Raw genomic sequence first — 13,390 nt, 5'->3', positions numbered from 1 at the left:
AAAAATACGTAGAAGACGAACAAAAATACAAAATTAATAAATTAATAAATTAAAAATAAAAATAATTGAAAAATAGGATAAAAAGAGAAATAGAAAGAGAGAGAGAGAGAGAGAGAGAGAGAGAGAGAGAGAAAATCGTGCAGAGAAAAAGTGAAAAAGGGAAAAAAGATCTTTGGAATTTTTTCTTATTCCACGACACGACATGTTAACATATACGATAGAAAACTGGAGTTCGTTCAGGTAGATCTCTCGACATTCATCTGATAAAACAATAGCTTTGGATCCACACCATTTTTTTTTCCTTTTTTTTTTCTCTTCCTTTTTTTCTTTTGCCTGTTCCTCTTTCCATCCACTGAATTTTCTCTCTCTCTTTCTTTCTATTCTCGTCGTTGAGAAGAATCGTCTGAAAAAGGCAGCACCCGAATGCATTGTCTAATTGTATGGAAAATGCATCGTAGATGCGTCGCGTCGTGAATTCCACGGCTAGACTGCTAATGGTGTTACATGATCTATCTCTTTCTCTCTCTCTCTCTCTCTTTTTTTTACAGCAGCGTTACGTTGTGGTTACGTTAGAAAGAGAGAGAGAGAGAGAGAAATAAAAAACCCCCAAAAAAAAATGAACATTAATTGGAGCTAAGACAGATGGCCTTGTAATTTGTATATTACTAATTTATGAAATATATATTTAGTATCCATATATATATGATATTTGGATCGTTTATTTCGAAATGAAATCGTATCGAATGAAATATATATATGTTAATTGAATTTTGTAAATATCTTATATTCATACTAATTAATATTAACAATACATATTTTTATATTTTTATAATTTTTTTATAATTACATATACGAAAGTATTTATATGATTAAGATATAATTAATTTAAAATAAAAATAATTGCATTTTTTTTTTCTTCATATTTATATTTCAATAAATTGGAATTATTTTTTTATCACATTAATATATATTTATATATATATATATTTTTTTTTTTTCTTTTTCTTTCTTTTTCCCGTTTATTTTCTTCTTATCGAAGAAAATATGTGTCATGTTTATTCGTCGAGAAAAGAGAAGAACGTCTTATCAGAGAAATGTACTCTTGCATCGGATGCTATGACGATAACAAGGCCAACGTGACGATGCAAATTCTCTTTATGCCCGTTGCACGCAGAGCACGTAGAAAATAAAGTCGAGATCGAGCTCGATGATGACTATGGAACTCATTATCTTGAGCTCGTTTATTCGTCGTCAGAGATTTCTCAGGACGTCGCGAGTAAAAATAAAATCGCGGTATCGTTAATTGAAGTTAATGTTTATGACTTATTTTCAATCATATTAATGATCCTAACCGTTCTAATTTCACGTTTACTCGTTATACATTTTTTTCATAGATTATTACAATTATACGACAATCGTACACGTTTGAATATTTGTTTTCTTTAATCTATTTATTTATTTAATTTAATTATAATCCAAAATTTATATCGTGGAAATTAGAATCGTTAGAAATAATTTCATATTGTGGTAGGTAAACATTAAATTTGTACTATTTTAAATCATTCAAATTCGTCTATTTGTTTATTTTTTTTTTTAGTATTCTATAGTTTCTACATTGAATATTTTTTTATTGCTCCAAATAAACACTTTTTCTAATCTAAAATTCATAAAAATGTAACAAAAGTGAAGATAAATAAAATAAAAATTAATCAAATGTAACAAAAGAAAAAGTAAAATTCTGAACTACGAATTAACAATGAAATTAAGGTGTAACAAATGTGAAGGATTGGACGATTTTGAAGAATGAAAAATCAATGTTTTGTTTGCCTTTTTATTTTCGTTTTCGTTTAATGCATTATAGATATTAAATAAATTTTGTTTGAATTGATCTTTTTCAGATTTCTACGCTAGTGTCGCACAGAGAACGGCCGCTATGTTCGGACCGGAGTCTTCGTGCCGTTGCAAGGGTTGGACAGGCGGTAAATTTGGCGGTCGAAAGGTTCGTCACCGTTGGCGAAACCATCGCCGACGACAATCCCGAAATCAAACAGGACATGTACGAGGCATGCAAAGAGGCCAGAGTCGCTGGTAAGCTTAACCGAGATTTAACAAGCAGACAAATAAACAAACAAACAAACAAACAAACGAACGAACAAACAAACAAATGAGCAAAGTATCGAGAAAGAAAACAAACAAAGATAAATCGTGAAAATATAATTAATCGATAATTCTTATCAAACAAAATCATTTTATTTACCTTTTTATTTTTCTCTTTATTAAATCAATGAATTTTCATACAAGAATGTACTTCAATCTTCGCAAACATGTAGACCAAATGTTTCCTAATCGCATTCTACATTAATTCGTTTAATGTCATTGATATTTTCAAATAAATTTATTCAATCGAAATTAATAGAAATAATATTTCGTTAGATTGTATAATCATTTATTAATTTATTTAACAAAAATATTGAATATTCATCGTACGACAAGACAGTTGAATTTTTCACTATCACAATTTACCGAACAATACGATCGTAAATTTTCCAAACCTTTTCGAAGACGTTCCGATATAAAATGACAACACAATGTGCGAATCGTAGAAAAATAGGAAGAATTGAATCCCTTCGTTGTTCGATATTTTCTTTCTTATTTTATTTTTTTCTTTTTTTCTTTTTTTCTAAGAAAATATAGAGTATACATAACACACGAGAAAATAAAGGTATCGAAGTAAGATGGTTTTGACGACGAGAAATGGTTGTTGAATCGTTGGTAAAAGAAAAAGAAAAAGAAGAAGAAGAAGAAAAATAAAAAGAAGGACAGAAAAAGAGTTAGTGATTGAAGGTAGTTTGGTAAATATATATCTAGTATCTGTCCTACGTATAGAGAAGAGTTAAAAAAAAAAAAAGCTCTAGGCGATGCAAAAGCTCGTTTGTCATTGGATTTTTCTTGACATATCAAGTTGAAAAAGCATTTTGTGGAGAAGCATTGATATCCTTTCATATTGTGTCTCTCTTTTTATTCCTCTCTCTCTCTCTCTTTTTCTGTCACTCACATTTTTTTTTTTCTTTTACTTTTCTATTTCATTATTGATACCATCGTAGAAGAAATCGAAGAAAAAAAAAACCCCAAAAATCGGTCAAACTAGAAGAAAACTAGTCTGCTCTCTTTGTGCTTTTAAAAAGTTTACTTAAAACGCATTGAAAACTTCGTGCTAAAGTCCTTCGAGGAAAGTTGAAGGGCAGAGCCAATAAGCTTTCGATAGGTTCGAGAGAATATTCCTAAAGTGCATCCTTAACGTTTTTTGACCTGAAGGTTCCTACTTAGATGAAAAAGAAGAAGAAGAAGAAGAAGAAGAAGAAGAAGAAGGATAAGAACAACAACAACAAAAACAAAAATTCCAAGAGTTTAATTAGATTTCGTATAATGATAAGAGTACCAATTGAACGTTTCGTGTTAGACATCTGTGACATAATTAAATCCCTTTAGGTAGAAGAGACAAATAATAAACACTTCGAAATTGTTTTATTTTCTTTTTACTTAATCATGAAATCTTATTAAACCCTGACACGAATAAATATCATACGTGTAATGATAATAAAATTAGAACAAATGAACGAAAAATCTAAGATTCACATTGACTTGTTTTAACACTAACATCTACCTACACTTCGCGTATACCTGATTCCTATTGGATAACGAACAATATACATTTTTTTTATTTATAAATGAATAATGTACATTTTATTAATGCATTTTTATTTGTTAATTTTACACCTACACTTTGTGTATATCTAATTCCTATTGGATAACGAACGATATACATTTTTTTTATTTATAAATGATTAATGTACACTTTATTAATGCATTTTTATCGAATTTCTTTTTTTTTTTACAAATTATAGAACGCAAATTACATTTGACCGTGCGTGATAGGTTTAGTGTTAAATATTCTTAATTTTTTTGTTTTATTATTTTTCATTTTATTTCGTCGTTGGTCTGGAAATATTTTCAACGTCTTTAAAAAATGCATACGAAATTTTTCTTATAACTTTAATTTAAATGGCTAATGGTTACTACTATTTTCCGAACTATGATCCACTCTCTCTCTCTCTCTCTCTCTCTATTTCTCTCCTTGCGGAACCCGAATTTAGGTTGAGTAATCTAATTTACAATGCGCCGTTTATCTCCCTTTGAAATCGAAAGAAAATTCACGAGCTTGGTGGTTGTAGTTTGCGTTCGGTCCGTAGAGAAAGATACATCTCTTGTCTCTCTTTCATTTCCCCTCTCCTCCCACTCTCCCACCCACCCTTTTACCCCTCTTTCTTCTCTCTATCTCTGGTTTTCTCGATAAGTAGAGAAGCCCACTCTATCTCTCGAAAGGTGTATTCTCGAATCTCTGCATTGCCACGTTTAAGGATTTCCATTTCTCTTCTTCAATGCGAAAAGAAGAAGGCATGCCCTCCTCCCTTCCCAAAGGAGGGCAGATAAAAAAAAGGAAGAAAAAAAAAACGAACGTGAATTTTCATCGAGATTAATGTCCTCCTTCCTTCCTTTCTTTCTTTCTTTCCTTTCTTTCTACTTCCTTTTAATACATAAGTTAGTAAGTAAGTAAGTAAGTATATAAGTAGATATACTTAATAATTCCCCCTTTATTCCCTTTTACATTTTTTTTGAAGTTATACTTCTTTTGGCGCGTTCGGGGAAAATGTAATGGGGAGTGATTTTGTTCCGAGCGTCTAGAAAAACGACACCATGAAGTTTGTCAGTATTTACGACGCGCGGCAAAGCGATTTCAAGTATACGGCATGAAGTTGTCTTCTCTTCTTCTTCCCCCCTTTTTTCTCAAGCGGGTCACCCATCCAAATACTAATCGTACTCAGCGCCGCTTTACTTAAATGATCGAAACAAGAACTAATGCTGTAACCGCGCCATGGCTGTTGACACGTCAAGTAATTCGATATATCTCTCTTATATTTAATGTGGACTGATATCTATATTTTGATATTTTCTTTTTCTTTTTTTATTCTTTCTTATATATATAATAATTATTATTATTTTTTTTAAGTTATTTTTTTTTCTTTGAAGTTATTTTTTAAAGTTATTTTTGAGGTTATTGAGGTTATGTTCGTTTTGGTACGCCAAAGAAGTATAACTTCTTACGTGTGTACATAAGTACACACACCAGTTTTTTATTCTTTCTTATATATATAATAATAATTATTTCTTTTTTTAAGTTACTTTTTTTCTTTGAAGTTATTTTTTAAAGTTACTTTTGAGGTTATTGAGGTTATGTTCGTTTTGGTACGGCAAAGAAGTATAACTTCTTACGTGCGTACATAAGTACACACACCAGTTTTTTTTTAAGTTATTTTTTTTTCTTTGAAGTTATTTTTTAAAGTTATTTTTGAGGTTATTGAGGTTATGTTCGTTTTGGTACGCCAAAGAAGTATAACTTCTTACGTGCGTACATAAGTACACACACCAGTTTTTTTTTTTAAGTTATTTTTTTTTCTTTGAAGTTATTTTTTAAAGTTATTTTTGAGGTTATTGAGGTTATGTTCGTTTTGGTACGCCAAAGAAGTATAACTTCTTACGTGCGTACATAAGTACACACACCAGTTTTTTTCGTCTTTTTTTCGTCTTCTTTCCATATCTTTTTATCTTTCCCTTTTGGTGCTCTCTTTTTAATAGCAAACGATTGCTTTTAAGCTAGCTTTCTCTGCATTTTATCGAGCCTCGTGTATTTGACGGAATACTGAGCAGCAAAAAAAAATATATATATATACTTATATATAAAAAGGATAGAAAAGTAGAAAGGAAAAAAGAAAAGAGGTCTGTGGTTCTTCTTATATTCTCTTCTTCTTCTTATTCTTCTTCTTCTTCTTATTCTTCTTCTTCTTCTTCTTCTTCTTCTTCTTCATTTAGTGGACGGTTCATGTGGAAGGTAAGTTGAACGTGATCTCCGACGAGGATAAAAGTAAGAGAAGCTCGTAGATAACGTTTCTTACCTACTTGCGATATATACTTTTGGCAAACGATCGCATTTTTCCTCCTTGCCTTCATCTTCTTTTTTTTTTCCTATCTTTCTCTCGCACTCACACTCTTTCTCTTTTTATCTTTCTTATATTTCTTTCATTTCTTTCTTTCGCTCCTTCAAATGGCACCGTTTCAAACGTTTTTAAAACGTTGGGGGTTAAGTGCTGCCGCGGTATAAACTCGAAAAAAACGAACCAACGGATGAATTAATTGCATCCCGGATTAAAATAAGCGTCAACAAATTATTGACGAAAAAAGCAGGTAGCGGAGAACGATTGGTGTTGGTTAAATCGAAATTAATTGAAATTCTGAGATATACTTAAAAGTCTTGATTCTTTTCATCTCAATCCATCCATCCCTCCCTTTCTCTCTCTCTTTCTTTCTTTTGGTATATCTCTATCATTCTTTCCTTTTCTGTTTTCATCGTTATTATCAATCAACGTCGATGAGAATTTTATCTCTCACTCGAGATCCTCGGAATCCTCGAGTTCACAACGAAAGAGGGTCGGGGGAAAAAAAACGATGAAGAAGCTTTTTCATCTTTCTTCATAATTTTTTTTTTTTCTTTTCATTCTTCCTCTCTCTCTCTCTTACTTTAACAGTTACCTTAGTCCCCTTCTTTTTTTCTTTTTCATTCTCCTTTTTCCTTTTCTTTTCGCGAGAAAGAGAGAGCTGTGTCATCGGTCGACCAATGAAGAAGAAATGCATCGAACAAACCGAGACACAAGCCCCGGTAGTATAATTTCTTCGGCACCTAGTCTGTGTGTATCCACTCGATCTTGAGAGAGAGAAAGAGAGAGAGAGAGAGAGGAGTACTCGACTATTTTTATCCCAACTTGGTCTCTACCTTTTAAGATCAGGTCAAGTCAATGTGCAAAACATTTATTAACCCCCAAAGCATTTTTCTAAGGAACGACGACACCCCTATATATATATATGTTGTGTTGTATAAGTTATAGTCGGATCGGTAAGCGCATATATATTATAGTCACGCCCGAATTTCAAGGATATTGGAATGTGAAAATTTATACCTTCGATGGAGTAATAAAGGAACAAAAAAAAAATGAGAAAAATAGTTAGAGGAACGGGGAGAGAATGATTCGTGATATATTTCTATTGAAAATTGAATCTAATTTAGAATCTAATTGATTTTGATCTATTAGTCGTGAAGATGATTGATAAATTCGTCGATAAATAGATTATTAAATATCAGAGAGAGAGAGCAAACGTTAATATTATTTAATTGTATATTATATAGATATATATGTTCATATGTTTGAATTTATTGTTATTAATCACAATGATATATTGTTATAAATCGAATGATTAATCATTTTAATTGCAAACGTTTGTTTTCATTCGTACATTTATATAGATTTATTTATTATTATTATTATTATTATTATAGATTTGTAAATTATCAGAATCGAACGATAACGTCTTTGACGAGTAGCAATGAAGAGAAAGAGAGAAAGAGATAAGTTCGTGACATTTAAATTATTTCATCTGAAACGTGCATCAATAGAATCAAATGATTAATCTGCCAATGATCGGATAGACGATATATTATTAGTAAACTAACAGATGTACTATTAAAATCCCCTATTAAGATTTTCCTTAAATCACGTATTTATGAATTTATTTAATTATTATTTAATTATCATAATAGATTTATATCAATATAATACGTATGAAATAATAATTTAGAGATTATTTATTTATTTATTTATTTATATATATTTTTGATAATGGACCCATATGTTAATAATTATTATCTACCTATGGGTCTTAAATATTCGAAATAAATGCACTCACATACGTACGTATTAATTACGTACGTAAATGCGTACACACACACGTATGTTTATACGTGTAGGCGTGCACGTAGGTTTACATATACATGCATATATCTTTCGTCCATCAAAACATCGATTCCCTCATACTCGTGGAATTTCAACGTACGTATTATCATCTCTCTCTCTCTCTCTCGTAGTCAAACTAATTGAAATAATCCTAAAAGAATGCGAATAATGCGAGCAAGTGCATTGAATTGTATCGAGTAAGCGTGCGCATGATTACGATCGCATTGTCTAATACAATTCCAGTATACCTTGAATATTAAATACCCCGAATATACTCTCACATCCATGCACTACTCCGCAATAAACCGGATTTTGCAAGGACGTATAGATTCATTTCCGATCGTACCGAGTGAGTAAGCTTTTTTAAAGAAACAAAGAAATACAAACGGAGAGGACGAATATTTTAACATATTAATAAAAATATTATTTTTTCTTTTTAAATATGATTCGTTTAAATTTCACCGACAGATTTAATTATACAACCAAATTTTGCTTTGTTGCATAATATCGTACTCACGATTTTATTTTTTTTAAATTTATATACTATTTATTATATATTATACTATTTATATTTATTATACTATTTATTATATATTATACTATTTATTATTTATTATACTATTTATATAATATTTTAAATTTATTTACCGATTTAAATTACCGATTATGGTAAAAATTGGTATATTTATGGATTATGGTAAAAAAAAGGAATAATGTCGAGAGTGCGCAAAGTTAACGGCTTAATGACGATCGTTAACAATAGTGGTACAGTAGTGGGGAAAGGGAATTATTGATTATGCGACTCTTCTGGTTAGAGAGGGAACACATTCTCTTTCTTTCTATTTTTCTCTCTCTCTCTCTCTCTCTCTCTCTCTCTCTCTCTTTGGTTACGCGTCTCATTCATTTTATCTGTCGTTGGAAAAGGGCATAAAAAGTATAGAAAAACCAAGAGGCATTTCTACCTTTTTTTTTTCTTTTTTTATTTTTTCTTTCCTCCGTAGAATGCGGTCAAGGTGTTCGCATACTTGCACTTGGTGATACATACTTCGATCTGCATAAAGAGTTATCTGTAAGGTTTCCTTATCAAGGCGACTGAACTGATTAAGTTTGTCCGCTGATATCGTTTGTTGGAATAGTATAACGTAACTCTGTGCATTATAATACATATATATTTTATTTATTCAAATTGCATCAACGTTATGCATATATATATATATGAAAAGTATATCAAAATTCATGGATTCAAAGAAAATGATTTTTCAATCAAATTTCTTTTATTTATGGTTATGCAATTTTCTCAATGTTTTTCGAGTTTATAACAGTGATTACTTTTTCGTTTAACGTTGACGTTATTCGAATATGTATCTGAAAGATATGGGGGGAGTAAATGTATTTTATATTTCATCAAAAATATTTACAGAAAAATAATATACGAATAATAATTATTTGCTAACTTTGAAAATGAATGAAACACTACGTAATAAATTTTGTTTATTATTTACTTTATATTGATTGTTGTTTTATTAATTAGAAACGACATTTATATATTATCAATATTCATATAGAAATAAACTGAATTATTTATTTTCATTTTGGTTGTTTTATCGAAGAAAATTTTTCTAAAGAGTACGCAACAGCAGAAAAAGTATTAATAAAGAAGAGGTTAAATGAGATCATGTATCTTGTTAGCCATTTTGACGCCATCTTTCATATCTGACTCTAACTCTATCGGATCTATTGGATTCTTTATGGAATCGTTCACATAAAGGCTTCCGTCTTGAGTAATGAATCGGAAGACCCTTTTCCCATTGAAGCATGGTGAATGGTTAGGATGTACTCATATATATACTTAGAAGAAATAACACAAACCCATCACTGACATCGTCTTCGTCATCACCTTTTCTCACTAACCGAACTCAACTTAATCAAAAGAGAGTTTACCTTATCTTATATATTATATACAGGGTGTCTCAACTAATGGAGACTACCTAAATATTTTCTTTGTTTTTAATGGATATTGAAAATGTATAAGACATATTTTAACTGGTTTTTTAAAATTTATATCATGGAAAATTTACATAAATCGGTTTATCGTAATCTTCGAATGACTAGGAACATTAAAAGTATAATCAAATTGTAATACAAAAGAGTCTTATTTAACTATAATTTTTGTTGTTGAAATTAATCGAAATATTTCTTACAACCTTTCTTTCATATCATTTATAAACAAAGAAAATATTTAGATCGATTCTTTTAGCTATGAATGTTAATTATTTTAATATGATTTGAAAATATATTTTATTATTATTCTATCTTCAAACGAGAAATCAAATTATTCCGGTATAAGAAGTTTTGTTTAACATTTCCAAACGTATAAAGAATTCAATACGAATGTGCGTTTACTTTGACTTTATAAAATAAAATAATGATTCAATAAGAACTGTAACATTGTATGGATACGATAAACAATAAATGAGAAACAATTAATATCGATCAATTTACATTTTATCAAAGTGTTGAAATAATTTCACCGAAGAGAGAAGAAAAATTACATTAATTCCGATAAACGATCGACAGGATGGAAACTTTGTGTATCTTTTAAAAAGGACTCACTGAACCATTATCTTCGTAAGTAGGCTACAAAAAAAAGAGAAAGAAGGACAAAGATGGTCTACTGTACTTGTTAGTAAGTCCTTTTTTACTAACTTTTCTTCTTTTTGTCGATACATCGATCGTTGCCTTGGAAATCCGTCGAACTTTTACAAAGAAAGAAAAGTTCCTGGGACAATAAAAAAAAGGAAGAAAGATAGAGAGAGAGAGAGAGAGAGAGAGAAACAAAAAATATGAAATTGATTGACAAGATAAATTTCTTTGAATCATTTCATGATAACGAAATATTCATTTTAGTAATAAAAACTTTGAATTATTCACAAAATCGTAGTTAGATATTTAACAGATTTATTAATACGTTGAATTACATTGGAAATTTATTTTTTTATTTTTTTTTGTTTTGAAATAAAGAATCACGCGCTACGCATTTATTTTACTGGTTTGTTATCGATAATTTCCTATGGCATTTAACGTGCTAACATTGCTTGTAGTAAATCGATATATTTAATAAATTCATTTACGATTGTTTACGAGCTCGTTTAGATAAGCTCGGAATTTATTTTAATATATATCTTTGTAATCTGAAAGATAAATTATAAAACATTATTATTATTACTACTACTACTACTGTATTTTAATAATACCTATATACAATTTATAATTAAATTTCAAGAAAAACCAAAATAATTTAAAAAGAAACCTATATAATAAAATCTTTATCTAATTATAACTTCATATTTAAAATATAATGTAACATAAACTTATAATAATTTAACAATTAATTCGAAATTGCTCGAACTAATAACAAAATGATTAAAACTCGTTTAAAAAAAAATATCTACACACAGATAATTCAATTTGTTTTTTATGAAATAATTAATTTGATTTTTCTTCAAGAATACGAATAATCAAACTTTCTCTCTCTCTCTCTCTCTCTCTCTCTGTGTTCTTTTTTTTCTTCTAAATTTTTTACTCCTTCCTTTCTTGAATATAATAATAACGTTATTATATTTTTCAATATTCTTCTTTCGTTAAGTACAGGAGTTTTCTTCTTTTTTTTTTTTTTTTCCACAACGGTACGCGCGCATTCAAAGTTTCACCATAATTGGCAATGCTCGGTGGGTGCTCTCCGGTTGCTTGTGTTAAGAAAGTGCCACCACAAATTGGCACTTCGCCTGTTAAACGTCTAATTACAAACGTACAACGTACTCTTGATTACGCGAATCATCATTCGCGGGGGTTTAAAGTCTCGTTAATTCAGTTTTACTCCGAGCGTAACTGTGAAAATATCAACGAGTTCATTTTCATAAAAGGAATAAAAAAAAAAGATAAAGTATATTCATGCTACGAATTTAATGGAAAAAAAAAATGAATTAAAAAAAGAGAGAAATACAGAGACGTGAAATAACGGTTCGCGTTCCACACGTGTATCTACGTGTACGTAATTCATTCTCGTTATCTTTTTTGTCAGACGAATTTTGTCTCATTTGGCAAATGATTAAAAGATACAGCCAACGGAATGTGACGAAAAATGTTTTATTCTTTAACGTCGAATAGAAAATAAATGTTAAGAAACAAGCGTTAAATGAACGTTTCATATCTTTGATATTTTCTTGAAATAATTTCTATGATGAATATAATAATAAATATTGAATATAATAATAGGATTTAGTGTCTTATCATTGATAATATTATATTTGAATATATTATAGATTAAACGCGAAGTGTATAATAATTTGTCGATTAAATGTCATCGGTATTAATTAAGTTAAGTTAACCCCGACAATGACGAAGAATTTAATCGTTGCAAATTGCATCTCATTCCTCTGTTCGTCTCATATCAATTTCAATAATTATACAAATATACGTAAGCCAGATTGATAACACTCTTATGGTTATGTAACACAAATATATATCCAGGGATTACAATTATTATTCGATGATAATCTATTATTATCAATTCTCAGCATCAGTGATGAAAAAGCTCGTAGTCTGAAGTATCGCATGTTATCCTTTTAATTACTTATCTACGGTTCTTAGAAAAGTTACAGTTCATTAGATAAAGTGTGTAAGAACCCACTTTGGCAAATAAGAAAGAAAAATGTCGTCGATGATTCATAAATTTGATTAAATTTATCGTTTCAAATATATTTACCAATAATAAAACGTTTATTAATGATGACAACGAATCGAATATAATAAATATTATCCTACAAGTTTTATAATATTAATTTTTGTTTATTGATGTAATTAATATATTTGATTTAATCGATAATAATATCAAAATAATATAAATGTTTCATTTCTTATCATACAAAAGTAAATAAAGAAACAATTAATATAGATCCAGTAAGTTAATTAAAAAATAAAATTTGATTATATTGTTTCAGGATCGGCGATAGAAAAATTATGCGAATGTGCTATGGAAGACAGTTTAGCCGATCGTGGCTCGGTTGTCAGAGCAGCAAGATGTCTTTTGGGTTCGGTCACGAGAGTCCTTTTATTAGCGGACATAGTCGTAGTGAAACAATTGCTTTTAGCGAAGGACAAGGTTGCCCGTAGCCTTGGACGTCTAGAAAGTGTCTCGAATTTCACGGAATTCGTTAAAGCGTTCAGCCAATTTGGTGCGGAGATGGTGGAATTGGCTCACCTTACTGGTGATCGTCAGGTAAGTTCATATAATTATTTGGAAAATATTGTTATCAAAAGTATTTATTTTCTTTTTTCGAAGAAACAATCGTAACGTTTGTTCGAATAAAAGGGGAGATTGATTAATTTTTATTCATAATTTTTATAACGATCGAATATTATAATTATAGAAATTTTTATCGTTTTTTTTCCATTTGATGATTATGAAGGATTACAAAAAAAAAATATTT

General features: G+C 29.6%; 1 protein-coding gene across 4 annotated transcripts in view; it reads left to right on the top strand.

The window, feature by feature from the left end:
- The window catches only part of LOC122523499 (alpha-catulin), an 85,567-nt gene that overhangs the window by 55,440 nt on the left and 16,737 nt on the right, over positions 1-13,390 (top strand). For all 4 annotated transcript variants that reach the window (XM_043645270.1, XM_043645267.1, XM_043645269.1 and 1 more), the window contains one exon: positions 12,902-13,179. In XM_043645270.1, coding sequence (XP_043501205.1) covers positions 12,902-13,179 — 278 coding nt within the window. The remainder of the gene's footprint in view (positions 1-12,901; positions 13,180-13,390) is intronic.

This window comes from Polistes fuscatus, unplaced genomic scaffold (genome assembly GCF_010416935.1).
Source record: "Polistes fuscatus isolate 324 unplaced genomic scaffold, CU_Pfus_HIC Scaffold6, whole genome shotgun sequence".
In the NCBI taxonomy this organism is placed as follows: Eukaryota; Metazoa; Arthropoda; class Insecta; order Hymenoptera; family Vespidae; genus Polistes; species Polistes fuscatus.
The sequence above is the reverse complement of the archived record's forward strand: the minus strand, read 5'-3'. Positions and strand labels throughout refer to the sequence as shown.